At 46.7% G+C, this 15367-nt stretch overlaps 2 protein-coding genes and 1 non-coding gene across 3 annotated transcripts in view; 2 read left to right on the top strand and 1 right to left on the bottom strand.

Annotated features, from left to right (window-relative positions):
- LOC126535870 (uncharacterized) overlaps nt 1–12834 on the bottom strand; it is a 41551-nt gene extending 28717 nt beyond the window's left edge. The window contains exon 1 of the mRNA XM_050182716.2: nt 11770–12834. The gene's annotated coding sequence lies outside the window, so the exon portion shown is untranslated. The remainder of the gene's footprint in view (nt 1–11769) is intronic.
- Nucleotides 12162–12233, top strand: TRNAW-CCA (transfer RNA tryptophan (anticodon CCA)). The gene has a single exon. It is a non-coding gene; the product is annotated as a tRNA-Trp (tRNA).
- An 83-nt stretch (nt 12835–12917) lies between the features above and the next one.
- Nucleotides 12918–14542, top strand: LOC126535867 (kxDL motif-containing protein CG10681). Its single transcript, XM_050182714.3, has 4 exons — nt 12918–13075; nt 13341–13493; nt 13615–13661; nt 14111–14542. Exons 1-4 carry the CDS (start codon nt 12957–12959, stop codon nt 14302–14304), a joined length of 513 nt encoding a protein of 170 aa, XP_050038671.1. The 5' UTR covers nt 12918–12956; the 3' UTR covers nt 14305–14542.
- The last annotated feature ends 825 nt before the right edge of the window (nt 14543–15367 follow it).

Here is a 15367-nt window from a genome sequence, read left to right as displayed (position 1 = left end):
CTTATCGAAAGCTTTGCTAAAATTCAGAAAAATTAAATCAAGTTGGTTGTTGTTTTCAATAGAAGAAGCCAAAGTGTGAATGACTGTGACTAGTGTTACTGTAAAATATCCCCCTTTCTGAAACCAGGTTGAGAGTTGGTTAGCATTTTATTCTCTTCAGAAAACTCGTTCATGGCTTTTGCAATAATATTCTCTATTAGTTTACAGCAAGTTTACGTTAGTGAGACGGGGCGGTAGTTTTCTCAATTTAGTCAGTCGCCTTTCTTAAAAAGGGGCACCACACGGGCTGTCCTCCAGTCCTTGGGCCATCTCGAACACGAGAAGGAAGCATGAAATATGGTATGTTATCGGGTCCAGAAGAAGTTTTAGTTTTCAAGTTAAGTAGCATTGAGGGCACTCCAGGGAAACTGATACTATTTGAAAATTTTCTAATTGCAGTGTTTGTGGTAGAGGGAACGTCATCAGTTGCAGCAGAAAATACGCTGTTGAAGTATATATTGAATTGTTCGGCAATGCCTCCTTGTTTGTTAATAATAACCGCATTAGCAAAAATCTGTGAAACTATTTTTTTTTCATTCAAGTAGTTCCAAAATTTAGTCTGATGGGTTTTAATAAAGCTTGGTAGCGCTGTACTGAAATAACGTTACCTTGAACGATGCGATGCACTTGCAAGTATTCCGTTGGTTTGCGCGTTGCGACCTTAAGTGGTGCGCCGTTCTCTTTTAATCTTTTCACTTCGCGTTGTAAATGGATGATGTCTCGCACCATCCACGGCGTTTTCTTGTGTAATTTCTTTCGTTTTGTCATATATCCTCTTAAAGCGTTATCATAAAACGCCAACATCACCGTTATCAAAATCGGTAGGACATGCCTCTAAGTGATCAGTGAATGACACATCATCTGCACGTGAGTAACCTTTGTAGTAATGTACAGGAGTTTCGTTTTGCACTTCATTTCAAGAAATCGACATAGAAACATTGACTGGTTTGTGATCTGATAGCCCGTGTTCGATATCTGCAGTGTAATCAACAATACAGTGAGGAAGAAGCACTAAATCTAAAACAGAACTGCAACAGCCATGCACACGAGTCGGATGGTTTACGACTTGGATAATATCGTGCTTTAACATTATATAGAGGATAACATTCGCGTCATTTCCGGCATCAAGCCGATCCCAGTTAATAACAGGGAGATTAAAATCGCCACCCAATATTGTTTTATTGTTTTTATACTGGTGCATGAGTACCTGTATTTGGCTAGGAATTCCGAAGCCGCGTCGGGAGGTCGATATAAAGCATAGACAATAAACGTTTGCCTACAAATAGAGAGCTTGATGCACACTCAAGTGCAGTCTCATTCAGTATAGCATCCATTTGATTTTTAACAAGCACCGCTACTCCGCCACCTTTAGTTAAGTGATTCACGCGGAAAACAGTTTAAGAATCAGATATTTCAGTATGAAGCCACGTTTCTGTTATAATAGTAATGTGTGCATCCTGCTGCACTAGGAGTAATTCCAATACCTCAGATATATTTTTAATGCTGCAGGCGTTCATACTTAACAGGCGGAGCATTTTCTATGCAAAGGCAGTCTCCCGCCATGCTTCTACCTGATGATTTCGGTTATATGTCATTTTTACTTTTATATTTTGCTTCCCATCTGAGATATGTAAGCCTCTGTCCATTTTAAGTTTATCTTGAATGAATACTTTTCTTCCTTGTTGATTGTCTTGCTTTGCGCTGCTCCAAAGTAGTTTGCGTTTCTTTAATGTTGACTGCGAATCATCATTTGTGAATGAAAATACTTGACCTCTTAAGTTTTTTCGCATTTTCTAATATTATCTTATTTTGGTTATAGTCTTATATATGTAATATGATAGGCCTTTTGCCTTTTTGTTTACAAAGCCGGTGGATACGCCCTATCCAATCGCATTTCACCTCCAATTTATCTCGGAACACTTCCTTAACTATACTGTTTCCTTTAGTAATGCTTCCCTTTCATTCGGGCCCTGTGGAATGCCATGAATAACAAGGTTAGACCGCCTGTTTCGATCCTCAAGGTCTGTCAATTTTTTAGTCTGAGAACTTAAGGAATATACTATTCGACTGAAGTGATGAATGTATTTAGCTTGCCTGGTCTGGCTTAGCTAAGGTTTCAGAGAGCTTTCTTTCAAACTGAGCAAACATACTATGCAATTCACTAATGACATTCTCAGTTTTTACAAGTTGAAGTTTTAACTCCAGCATCTCATTACGGAGGATAGCTTGCCCATCTAGCAGGGGCCTGGATTTTGCTGCTCGTCGCCACACAGTAAAAGTCTGCAGACGTTCACACAGCTGTGCGCAAATTCAAGGTACTGTGTGGGGCACTGCAGGACCACAATACAACAGCAGTCAGTACGAAATGAATATCAATACAACTGACCTGCACAAGGCAAGGTAATCGCTTGGTTAGCGCCATGGCAGTGCTGCGTCCGCCGTGCCCTTAGAAGTCAAATTGATGTGTAGGTTGTTTTATACCCGGAGCCTCAGATGACGTTACACCACGAGGGCCATAAGGTGTCGCCAGCAGCGTCGTGCTTAGGAGCGGTGACGACCTCGTGTGGTTGAACACAAGGTTGTCGAGAACAGGCTGCGATATATCGTCGGGGAAATAATGATAAAGCTGCGTGCTTCAGGCTGTTATCATCGCAAAACCGAAGATACCCTGCACAAGGCAAAGTAATCGCTTGGTTATCGTCCTGGGTGTGGTGTGTCCGCCGCACAGAAAAGTATATTCTCTTGCAGTGTATTGCAATTCAGCTTCTTCTGCTCGAGTACTTGTACAGGCGGGCATTACTCGATGCACGACCAATTTAAGCATGTAATTACGTATAATTGTCGGAAATTCACTACTTAACCTAACTGCCCATCTCATAATTTACTGCACATGTTGCAATTACTGAATAGAAATCAGTTAGGACTATACCATTTGTATTCGTCAGAAATACTGTGAAATGTAACGTATACATTCAAAATGTGAGGCACAATGAATTTGTGGGCCAGTTATTATACTTCGCAAACAATTAGCTTTCTTAACTCACTGCGGGACAAACATATGTGGAACGTCAACAAGTATTCGCTATATGCACTTTAGTGGATCGTTGCTTTGTTCAGATTATTTGGTAAATGGATTACGACTAGCACTGACCGACCTATGCTGCCTAATTGCAAAATGTGCGCGCTGTAAGTGCTTTAATTGAACAGGTTAAATAAAAAGTAGGGGTGTGCGAATACACGAAATTTCGAATACGAATCGAATAATCTTTCTTGTTCAATTCGTGTTCGATTGGAGAATTCTCTATTCGAAATTGTCCAGTATTCTTTTCTATTCGAATATAAGCAATAACAACGAAGTCTACAGGAATGCTGCAGGAGAACTGCAGTCGTTGCGCAGAGACAACAATTTCTTAGCGCACGGACCAGGTGACTTCTGTTCAATAATTTTCAGTCATTCAATAAGAATATGCTTCGCATTTAAGTAGCCTATGCACGATTTTCCATGTTTAGCGTGGAACGTCTCTAAATCGGCCAGAGGCGGACACTTTTTTTTTATTCGAAAGCATGCCCTTAGGTATAATACAAAGGATGTTAAAAATACACGAACAGATTCGACTCGTGTAAAAAATCTAGGAGTGAACGATGATGTGGTCCATGAATCCAACGTTCAAGGTCGGGTGGGCGGCTAGGGCGAAGGCCTGTTGCCCGAAGGTGGCAGAGACGGCTTAGATGAAGTCCTGGGCACGTCCATAATAGGTGTGTCACTGTCACATTTTGGATTTATGTGTTGCAATATGGGCACGATGAGCCGTAAGGACCATGTTACTGTTGTGGCCAGAGAGCGGTCACAGACGGGGTGAGCGCGACCCCGACACCTAGCCTCCTTAACGTAACCTCCTCTCGGCGGGTTAACCCACCAGGGAGGTCTGACCCACACGGAGGTATGAGAGCTCGTGTGGTACGTCGGAGGTTTTCCTTTTCCCGGATCAGTCGTCCACAGGCGTCTTCAGGAAAATGTGGAAGCAGGTATGTTATAATCTGTGAGTGAGTTGCCATATCTGCTTCAAGGAGACCCGGCAGGACTGCTCGAGGCACCCACTGGACGCGTATGAGGATATTCGTAGTGGCAGCAAGATGGTGAATGCTATCTGAGAATAGAGTGGACCGAGATACCCTCCGTATGTCGTGGATGGCTTGAGTAGAGTCTGTGCGAATGATGAGTTGAGAGTATTGAACAGCTTGAACAGTAGGTAGCAACGCGGCCAAGCCGTCTCGTATGGCAGCAAGCTCGGCAAGGGAGGCCGGTGGTGCAGGATCGGCAACATACGAGCACGTCTGGCCTGCCTCTGGTATCAATGGACACACGAGAGCTGTGTGAATCATGGTGCCATTAACACTGCCATCAATGTATGCTACAAGTGTCGCATCGTCTTGATTATCATCGGCGCGACGAAGGCGGGAAACTTGGGCATTCGCCTGCAAGGAACCGGGCTATACAGACGACCAAGAGGCTTATTGTCACTTAATTGTACCCTTTTCCACGGAGCTACATCGGGTCTCGTAGATGCTGGATTGACTATTTCGTGTCCCATGTACCGGGCCAGTGAAGCAGCCGAACAGAAATATGATGGCTTTTGGGCGCGCACGCATCGACGTTGGTGTACGAGTTCGTCGATAGTGTTGAGTTGGGACTCGGCCTGTAGGGTTGGCAACGGAGTGAGACGTGGTAGTCCCGTTATGGCCCGCGTGGCCTTCGTGAGATGATGAAACTGGGCTCTGTAGACGAATCGTGGTTGCAATACAGAACGGACAAGAAGGCGAGCAATGTTGGTGCTCGCTCCGCCAGATTTCTTCGCAATCCGACGTATCAACTGTATCGTTTCTGTGGCTTGTTGCTTTGCATTCTTGACTCAAGGTCCCGCAGATCCGGAGGAATCCATTTCAAGGCCGAGTACACGGACAGTTGAAGCCTCGTGTAATGGTTGTTGATCCAGAGTTAACTGAAGAGGCCGGAGTGCCAGTAGACGGCGCCCATACTTGTTCGCTACTGACATGTACGTCGTCTTGTCCTTGGAAATGTCAAGACCTATCTGAGCACACCAGTTGTGCGTCACATTTAGGGCCTCTTGGATTGGTGCAGATTCCAGGATCAACTGACCAGACAGTGATGTCATCTGCGTACATTATGTACTGTGCGTTATGTATCGTGGCTAGCTTCCAAGCTAGTGGAAGGAGAGCAATATTGAAGAGGACTGGTGCGAGCACAGATCCTTGTGGGACACTCCGATGTGCGACGAAATGACTTGCTGCTTGGCCAGCCAGGCGAATGGAGAAGGTGCGAGCGGACAGGAAGGCTTCGACGAATGTGCAGACACGGCTAGGGAACTGAAGCCAATGGAGAATTCCGACAATTGCTTCGTGACTCACATGGTCGTACGCTTTACGAATATCCATTGCCATAATCGTGCGAATTCTTCGGGAGCGGCCTCCGATGAGAACCATAGAAGATAGGTATGCAAGGCCATCCTCTGCGCCTAGATGAGCACGGAAACCGATATGGCCAGGATGATACCATCAGTACCGCTCGAGCCACCATGTAATACGTGTCGCGAGCATACGCTCCATCAGCTTGCCTAACGTTGAGGTTAGTGCTAATGGGCGCATATGAGCGATATTATCTTGGGGTTTTCCGGGTTTGGGAATAGGGCCCATTTCTGCATGCCGCCAATAATCGGGAATGACTCATGTAGCCCAAGCTTCGTTTATGGCCCCAACAGCACTTCGAGAACCTTGCCTTCCGTGTTTTTATAAAGTTCATACGGTATGCCATCCGGTCCTGGTGCCTTGCATGGCTTCGACAGGTCTATTGCCGCTAAAAATTCCGCCATAGTGAAGACAGCTTGTATACCCTCGATGTCGGAGAGCGTAGGTGGCGTGCCTGCGTCCGCGAGAAGGCAGTTTTGAACAACGAAGGGAGGCGGTGCTGTGTCCAAAGCCGAAAAAGAGGTGTGGGCGACAGTTTCTACGAATACTGCTGGTGTCTGGCCCGATGCTAACAGGGCACAGGTTGCGGGTTCTGGAGAGCGCTGACCACGTTCCATTTTTCGGAAGGTGCGCCAAATAGAGGCATTGGACGACGAAGGTCCGAGAGAAGAGCACCAGTCCATCCAGCGGCCACGTTCTAAGCGGTGTTCATGGCGCCGAGCTACTGCAGTAAGGCGTTGGGCTTCTAACTGAAGGGTATTTGATGCAGGTTCACGTTCTGATGCAAGTTCTGCCTGGCGGCGCGACGCCCAGAGACGCAGAAGTTGCAAATCAGGAGCGGTTCGCGATTCATCAACCCACGACGTACGTGTCACCTCAACTAATGCCGCCTTAATACAATGGGACGGGTCCAGCATGGGGTTGGATACATTGCTTTCTGATACCGCCCTGTATCGATCCCAGTCCACCACTCGACATAGTCGGCGGAGGCGGCCTGTTCCGCCCGAAGATAAGCCAAGGTGAATCGGATGATCGTCGCTACCCCAGCAGTCAGGTTCACATGACCACGAGACGGTCGTCCTTCCTAGCCACCAAGATAAGTCCGGTGAGTGTGGCGGTGCGCGAGGGTGGTCACGCCTACGAGTAGGCACTGACACATTATTAAGCAGAGTGAACTGGACGTCCATATATGTGTCCAGCACACACGTACCACGCGCACTGGAAATAGCGCATCCCCATGTGATGTGGGGGGCGTTAAAATCTCCTGCTACCATAATGGGGCAACCAGGATGCTTCTGTCGTAGGTGCGCCAACCAGCCGAGACACAACCGAGCCGCACGACCGCTGTATAGGGGCGGGCATAGTACGAAACGATGATAACGTCCGTGCGTTGGAGACGAACCAATACGGCCACGACTTCTTGCCATAAAGTACACCACCGTGAAAGATAACGCGTGTCTGATGAAGAGTGCATCTTACATACGCTGCAGCCTTTCCTGGAGGAACATCGGGCGTAGCACTCCTACGATCCAACATTGAAGGCGATGAGTAGGCCACAAATCCTGAAATGGGTGGCAGGCCGTTGGATTCTTGAAGCAGTAGAGCCCAAACACGCAGCTTCCCATATCTGAGACGCTGACGCAGCTCTCCGACCTTCCCCGCGATGCCGCGACACTTCCACTGTAAGATGCCTTCTGGCACACTTGATGACGTAGCAGTCATCATAGGTTAAGATTGGCCAGTAGAACCGAGGTGAGATGCTGGAGCTGTTGCGCAACGAAGCGCAAGAGTTCTTGGGGTGAAAGAGGTTTCGACACAGATGCCGGGTTAGCCATATGAGCAGCACTAGACGTCGACGACGAATGCGACGGCCGCGCTCCGTCATGACGACGCCGGAGCACTGTACGGCGTTCCTTGAGACGTTGGATTTCCTTTTCAAGAGTGGCCAGGCGAGCGTCGATCTCGAACTCTTCGTCTGTCAAAGGAAGCGGCGTGTCTTCTATCGATTGTGATGTCCGTTGCGGTCGTGAAGTGGACGACCTAACAGCTGCACTATAGGTACGAGTGCGCAGCATCACTTGTCGCTGTACTTGCTTTTGTCACCTGGCTAGCGTCCTCTTCCAGCGAGGCCAAAACAGCGTAACGGTTCTACACAGGGACTTGTTTCATTGGTGGATCTCGAGGGGTCCTTGCTGGCTGTCGAGAATGGCGTTGTCGAACCTTCTTAGTGGCCTTCAACTTCGTAGGACACGTCGTGGAAGTGATGTCATGATCGTTTGTTTGGCATAGGCCGCATCTAAACGATGCTGATGGTTCAGGCTCCATGGTGTCGTCCTTGGGTGGGTAGGGGCAGGATGATTTCATGTGTCCCTGTCTAAAGCAAGAGTAGCAGTACACAACAGAAGGCTTGAACGGACGCGGGCGCAGTACGCACCCGTAATACAGGATACGTTCAGGTGGGGAATTAGGACCTTGAAGCGTGATTAGGCACGTACGACCGCTGCCTAGGTAGCGAGCAACCACGACCTTGTGTGTGGGACACGATAGTTCCTGCAGGAGCCTCTCGGGTTCCACGTCAAGGTCAACGCCATTAACCACGTAGCGTCTTAAATCGGTACCACTGGCGAGGTACGCCTGGAGTGGAAGGACACATTCTTCCGAGACTTGTATTTGTTGCAGTTCTTCGAGTTTATAAACTAGTGCCATAGCAGACAACCATACTGAGACCGTATTAGTGGGTTTGTGTAGAGCAATTAAAACCTTGAAATCGGGAAGTTTCGAGGCAGGCGTCCAGGGCCGCTTGAATGATACGGTTGTGCAGAGTGGACATGTCATATCTAGCACGAGGCTTGATAACCACTTTGTACCACGATATCGTTGGCGACTCCGGAGACGTGTGTGTCGGTCGTGCGGGCAGGCCTTGTGATGAGCGAGGTCTTTTCGGGGCTGCTGGAGCTACATTTTCATCCGATGGAAGGCCAGCTGTAGCTTCCTTCGTTCTCTTGGCCGAGGTGTGCGCCACGACAGCAGGGCTGTTCTGCTCCATGTTGGTGGTATCCATCCTCAGGGTACCGCCTTCGCACGTTGCACTTGTCCCCACGAAGGAGACGCTCCTGTCTTGGATGGCAGTTGCATCGGTAATGTTTCGCTCTTTCGACGCAGCGGACAACAGCTTGGATGCTCCGCGCCGACGCAGCGAGTGCCGCGGGGGCACTCGCACTCGCGAAGCCGCGCAAGAACTCGAGTTGGACGACGCAGCAGGAGGGTGTAGATGACGACGGACCTTGTAGATAGGCGCCAGTAGTAATTACGAACCGCCAAAGCGGTCCATAAACAACAGAGTTCCAGTAGCGGGGAATAAAACCAGCAAACGGGGCGAAAATCCGGAGCTACGGAAAAACACGTCCGAGCGGAACGAGCGCTGGAAACACCCTCCCACGCGGAAACTTTCTAAAACAGAATGTAACGAAAATATGTTGTAGCATTATCGCTTATATATTTGCAACCGTACTATCCACGCGCCGTCCTTTGGTATCATTGTGTAGAGGCACGTGGATCTGTGGATCCATGTGCCTCTACACACAGCTCGGCAGTACGTTTGTCGATCCGAGTGGACGCGGTTGAGAGAGCTCACTCAGTCATTTTAGCTATAATCCACCAAACTCAAAACAGTATTTTTCAGGCGTTATAAAGCTTACAAGGGTGCAATCAGTCGCAGAGTAGAAGTTCCACGCTTGATTGTTTATGGTGGCCCCGCGATCGCAGCGCTGCAGGGCACAGAAATGGCGTGAACAGACTCGGACAACAAGACAGAGGGATGCCATTCCGCGCCCACTCCATCTGACCAGAGCGTGCCCGCTACGGATACGTAGCAAACGCGATTGCAAGATTACACCGTAGGACCCCTATTAGCTGTATCATAAGTTAAGCATGTAAGCTAGCTCTCTAATGCCAGAGTAGATGTTATGCGCTTTACTTTGGTATCATTGCGTAGCGGAAAGAAGCCATTGATGGATCATGCATATGTGGGGAGGCATGTGTGTCGCAGGTGCAGATGGCCCCGTTGTCGCGTCACGTATGATGCAATCGGACTGAACTTTACCCTTGCGCGCGGCTTTCAGAAAGGCGTAGTTCGGCAGTACGTTTGTCCGGAACTCATCACATCAGGAGTCATAAGGCCTATAATTTGTTGCAGAAATTTCACGCTTACTCGTCCATGGCACCCTAGCGTTTGACACGTAAGGTCTACAAGTGGCATGGCGAGACTCGGGCAGCAAGAAAGAGAGTTACCCAACCCATTTGACCTAGGTGGAACGTGTCTGCCTTCATAGGGAGCGCAAGCGCAGGAGATTGAGGCAAGCGCAGAAGCCCCAACCCTCTATGTATGTAGCGGGATCGAGCGGCGCTGGGCAGTCTCAGGTAGTATCAAGCGCTAGAGTCACTAGTGACTCTGTCGGGCGCCGCCAGTGAAGCGGTCGTTTCTCAACACCCTGTTGAGCAAAACAAAACAGCCCCGAATAGCGAGCGAGTACCGGAGGCGGGAAGGGTGACAGGGAGCGAGGGGTTGCTGGCCGCATGCACAGGAATCTCTGGGGTTGGGGGTTGGTGTTCTGTGGGGGTGTGGTGAACTACTTGCCCGGTGTGCTACTCCCTGGCTACGCCTCGGCCCATACACCGTCTGCCCTGGTAACTGCAGCCTGTATTCGATATTTTTGCTCGATTTAGGTGAATCAATTTATTATGGACGCAAATTTTACCGACATCCCTTTAAAACAACATGCGGTACTGTAGCAAACTGTTCTTCAATGAACAAAACACGTCTATGTGTAGCTGCTGACATGCTGTTCTCTTGTTCCATTGTCATTTGCATGGTGTACCGGACAACTACAAGCAGTTCCTTCTCACTAACAAACTTTGTCGCAGCACGTCTACTTGCGAACGGATATATATATATATATATATATATATATATGTGTGTGTGTGTGTGTGTGAAATGAAATTATGCAGAAAGAAGCCTCTTCTTTTTTCCATTAAGCGGACTCCACGCAAGTTATTATTTCACTGTGGTTACAATAATAATAATAATAATAACTGATGTTCAACTTGACATTCTCTTGCAGTTTTTCTCGAATACATCGGGTTTAAGTCTATCGGAAATTTCACTATTCCAACACCTCTGTTAATTAAAAAGGTTAAATACAATGCTAGTCAGGTGTTCTTGTGCATTTCCATGTACCATATACGTGAATCTTTCGCATCGGAACTAGTTTCCTTCGTGGTTAAAGCTAAGCTCCATATGTGCGCTGGCATTTCGCTCTAGCGTGCATACTTCACGTGAACCGGGAAAGTTCGTTTCTCTGAACATAGGGGAAAGAAAAAAAAAAGATAGAATAAAGCCGTCGTACTACACGATAAAACGCCTTGTCTCTGCTGCTGATTGCCAATCGGAAACGCGAAGGCAGGAAAGAGGGACAGATGCAGTGTATATTTACGGTAGTTATTTCCATCTTTAGATACAGGCCAATTGGAAATCTAGAAAAAACGGAACAAGATCGGCTCTCCTTCAACTTTTCTATACGAACATATGCCATAAAGTTGAATTTAAGAAATTAAATTGATGTGACCAACGGATTGCTTAGGTTCTCCTTGAAAATAATGTCTAACTGCGCTTATGCTTTGCTAATGTCATGGAGGAAAGAAACTGAGGAGAGGCCCTGACGTCACTCTTTAAAGTGAAGCCGGAAGTTGGCGTTGTTCATGGCGTTGCTCCGCCTATCGGGCCAGCTCTCCTCTCTTGTTTACATCTCTCACGAAACCACGCCGCGCTGCGCGCAACCGTACTGCTCGGCCGCGCGCGCTCCGCAGCAATTCTAAACAATCGTTAGCACGTTAGCATGATTCCGCCAAAGAGGGCAAAATTTCCCGTGGATATTCCTTCGTCCGTTGCCGTTGCCATGGCGCGGTACATTGCGTACAGCGTTGCATGCGCGTTCATTTCACGAACTTTAGTTCCTCCTGTCCCACCTGGCCACAGCAACATCCGGTAGAGCACGGTCCAGATAACGCAGCGCAACAAAACACGGAGACCAACGCAAACCTGCCCGCACGGTGCCTTTGCCACGGTACGAAACCTACCGAGCAACACGTGTGAACGCACAGAACAATAACAAAGCCGCCATTGTGGTCCGAAAGGCGTGGCCGCTGCAGCAAAGAAATAAAAAGTCAGCAAAAAAAAGAAGAACCTACCACGTCATTTTCTCCACACTTTTCTCCTAGCTCGTGTAGGAGGTAGGGCCTCTCCTCAGTTTCCTTCCTCCATGGCTAATGTGGAGACTATAGTGTAGTGGAGACCCTGAAACACACTGACTGCTTACTATCTAATTGCAGGCTTACTTCGCAAGAAAAGTGTACCGTTACAGTATGCTGGTACTGAATCCTGACTTCGTGGCCGCCGAAGTCGCGGAAATGTCTGCCGCAGCAGTTGCTGCTGAGCGATTTGCACAGCCGCCACCGACATTTTCGCTTCGTAGGGATTCTCCAGAATTCCTGCAAATAAATAAATTTCGATAAATCTGTCAAAACAAAAGCTGGTATTGCGTTTTTTATAAATATGTGCTTAACAAACGCATGCACCATAGGACTCGGTGGCGCAACGGTAGCGCGTCTGACTCCAGATCAGAAGGTTGCGTGTTCGAATCACGTCCGGGTCACAAAGCTTTTTTTTTCTTTTTTTCTTTCTAGTTAGTGTGTATGTATATATATATATTACATTTAGCAATCGTGCTCTGTATACTCCGCCAGCCTTGCGACTGGGACCGATAATAATAAACGCACGTCGCATAGATTTGCCAGTCAGTCCATTACTCAGCCGATTTACCGCCTTCTCGAATAATTCTTATATGTCCTAACAAATATTTATCCACGATAATACTATAATAGACAGCAGTTACTAGTACCATAATAGGCATACATAGCTTGTCGCAATGTATAGCTTATTGCTGATCAGGTATGCATATCCGAGTACGCCGTGCATTTATTGCTCATTCGAGAGCCACGTTTTGATGCTGTGTGAATGTAATCATGATTACAACATTGCGTTTTCTTGCCAGCAAACAATTAGCCCACGTTTTCTATTTGCTGCGGACATGACGCGTTCAATAACTCGTAGAAACAACGACAGAACCACTCATGCGATGGTGTTCTGGAAACGAAACCAAAAAGTTGTAACCAGCTGGCCCTGCTGCCATCCAGGATAAGTATAACTCGTTAACAACTAACAACGTAGTAATAAAAAGTTCAGTTATAGAAATCACACCTATTATTGGTGTCTGCATTTTTAAAATCTTTTTTTTATCAGTGGCAATTGTTTACCTGACTTGACTTAGCCATCACATCGGCTTTGCTAGCTTGGCTGGCTTGGCGACTGCTTCAACATGGCGCACATTGATTTCAGCTGCTGCTCATCGCCTGCGGCAGATGTAATTGCTCATGCGCTGGCCAATCAAGTTAATCACAAAGATATCCAGTCTATAATACAGTGCCAGAAGCAAGTGTAAGTATTATGTGCATTCATGATTTCAACGGAGATGCGATCCTAAGCTAGGCGTGGAAACTCTACGACGCTCGTACTGAATTGATGTGTAGCCTCTGTAGATGTATGTACCTTTTATTACTTATATGCAGCCGCACAGCTGCATGAATAGCGGTTATGATTCACTACTTCACTCTATGCCAAATTCTTACCTCACCCAGTGGCAAGCGCACGCGATAGTTTACTCTAATGCACCTACTTGGTGTTTTTCGACCGTAACTTTCAGGCTAGGGAGACTTGAGAAGACAAATGAGATGTTGATCAACTGCAACGCACTCTCGGCAACCCGCTTCGCCGTCGCTAGCCAAGACTTGAAAAAGCACACGCAGCTCCTGTTTGATCTCAAGAAAGACTTGGATTCTGTCTTCAAGCGAATTAGGTGCGTAAGAAAGCTTTTTCTGTACGCCTGCAGGGATGCTATACATGTATATAAACAGTCTGGAGGAACAATGCAGTCGGGTGCACCGTGTATCGCACGTTTCTGTTTTCTTTTATGTCAGGTTCTTGAAGATGAAACTATCACAGCAGTACACAGCAGCATTCACAGGTGAGTACAAGTTCTGTGGACATTTTGATGTTGCGCAGCTTGTTTTCTTATTGCTGATTATCGGGAGCCATGCCAAACACGTGTTTCGATCTGCCTTGGAAAAGAATGGCAATATTCGCCGTAGTGATACCGGAATAAAGGAATGTGTTCGTTTAAATCAGGCACATGAAGCTAATATATGGACTGCAGTTCTCGTTGACAGCGGCAAGTTCAATTCGAGAAAGTTCGTAGTTCTCTTACTCTTTCTTCATCGCACCAGTTTTCTTTAGCGTTTAATCAGTGAGTGAATAAAAAAAAATGATTTACATTGCACTTAATCTAGTTTTTGTGTTTACATATTTGTTGCATTGAAAATAAGAGCATCTTAATATCACCAGCTGAAGTTGCACCATTATACTTGCGAAACAATGCTGCTGTATTATGACGCTCTCAACTGCTGTCACCTGCAGCGTGCAACACTGTGTTCTATGCTGTCGATGAAGAAGATGAGCCTGAAGAGAGGCATCCGCCCAGCAGAGGCCAGCCAGAGAAACCAGCAGACACCACAGGGAAACAGAAGCATGTCTGTGCTCAACTGGAGGACACTCAGAGTGGTTCTTCACCACAAAGCTCAGCCACTTCGTACAACAGTGAAAACTCTTAGGCACAGAGTGGCAGTGATCTTGCACTTCCTACACTGTTTCTTGTGTAAGTGCTGAAGTGTGTGATAAATCCAAGGGCAGCCCCTCCACTAGCCAAAGCAAGAAGACAAGAAGTTTATAGAGAATCCAGGTTTCTACAGGTGTGTATGTGCGTGCGTATGATGTGAGTTGTTGCTTTGTGAATAGTGTAAATACATGTGTTGTACTAATACAAATGGAAAAACTTATCCTACCACTGGCCAGAGGACTTGTGTGGTTTATGCGTTCAGTTGTGAGGCAGCCTGTCTGCCGAAACATGATGAGGCTGATTGAGTGGCATGTTGTGTCAGTCTGAAATGCAAAAGGAACAACATAAGTGTCCTCACTGTCTAGTGACTAGCAATTTAGTGCCATAGTATATGTCAGGACAACCCAGAAGCAATGTGATGGGGCCTGTAGGACAATAGTATCAATTTTATTATGAAAACTTGACATTGAAAGGATGTTCAAGGGAAATATCAAGTTAGGCTGGATTAATGGCTGACATGTCTAGAATGTCCAGTTGGTCAGATTCAGTGTGGGTGGTGGATTGCCAAGCCAGAAAAGAGATGGAAGCAAGAAAAGTGGTCGCAGTGTCACATTAATATTTGCACACCAGGTCTCCATGGCAATATTGGGGTGTGCTAGTTTCTATTTAGAGCTAATTAATTGTTGAGTATAAATTATTACATAGCATTCAAACGTGCACAATGGCTAAGCCTTAGAGCTTTATGGAGCTTCTGGGAACATTTGCTGTATACAAGAGGAGCCAACTACATAAAAACACTTCTTTATTACATTGTAATTAAGATACTGCCTACCAAGTGATAAAGATTTTGTCTTGTTGCTTTAACTCTATTACTTTCTTTTAGATATTCAGCTCCCCGCAAGTTTCTTAAAGAGTGTTCATGTTAATGTTTGCAGTTAATTTCAGTTTCATACAGTAATGCTTCTGCCAGATAATTAGCTTTGATTCTTGTAGAAGGCAGTTGGCAATAAAATTATATTGTGTGACTAAAGCACAAAACATGTGTGAGTACAGCAGAA

The sequence above is a fragment of the Dermacentor andersoni genome, chromosome 4 (assembly GCF_023375885.2).
Source record: "Dermacentor andersoni chromosome 4, qqDerAnde1_hic_scaffold, whole genome shotgun sequence".
Taxonomy (NCBI): domain Eukaryota; kingdom Metazoa; phylum Arthropoda; class Arachnida; order Ixodida; family Ixodidae; genus Dermacentor; species Dermacentor andersoni.
This window is presented reverse-complemented; position numbering and strand designations above follow the sequence as displayed.

Bases quoted from the DNA above. Each gene is read 5' to 3' on its own strand.
- LOC126535867 (XM_050182714.3), top strand. From the start codon at position 12,957: ATGGCGCACATTGATTTCAGCTGCTGCTCATCGCCTGCGGCAGATGTA. The intron at 13,076-13,340 runs GTAAGTATTATG...CGTAACTTTCAG, and splicing joins ATACAGTGCCAGAAGCAAGT to GCTAGGGAGACTTGAGAAGA. The intron at 13,494-13,614 runs GTGCGTAAGAAA...CTTTTATGTCAG, and splicing joins TCTGTCTTCAAGCGAATTAG to GTTCTTGAAGATGAAACTAT.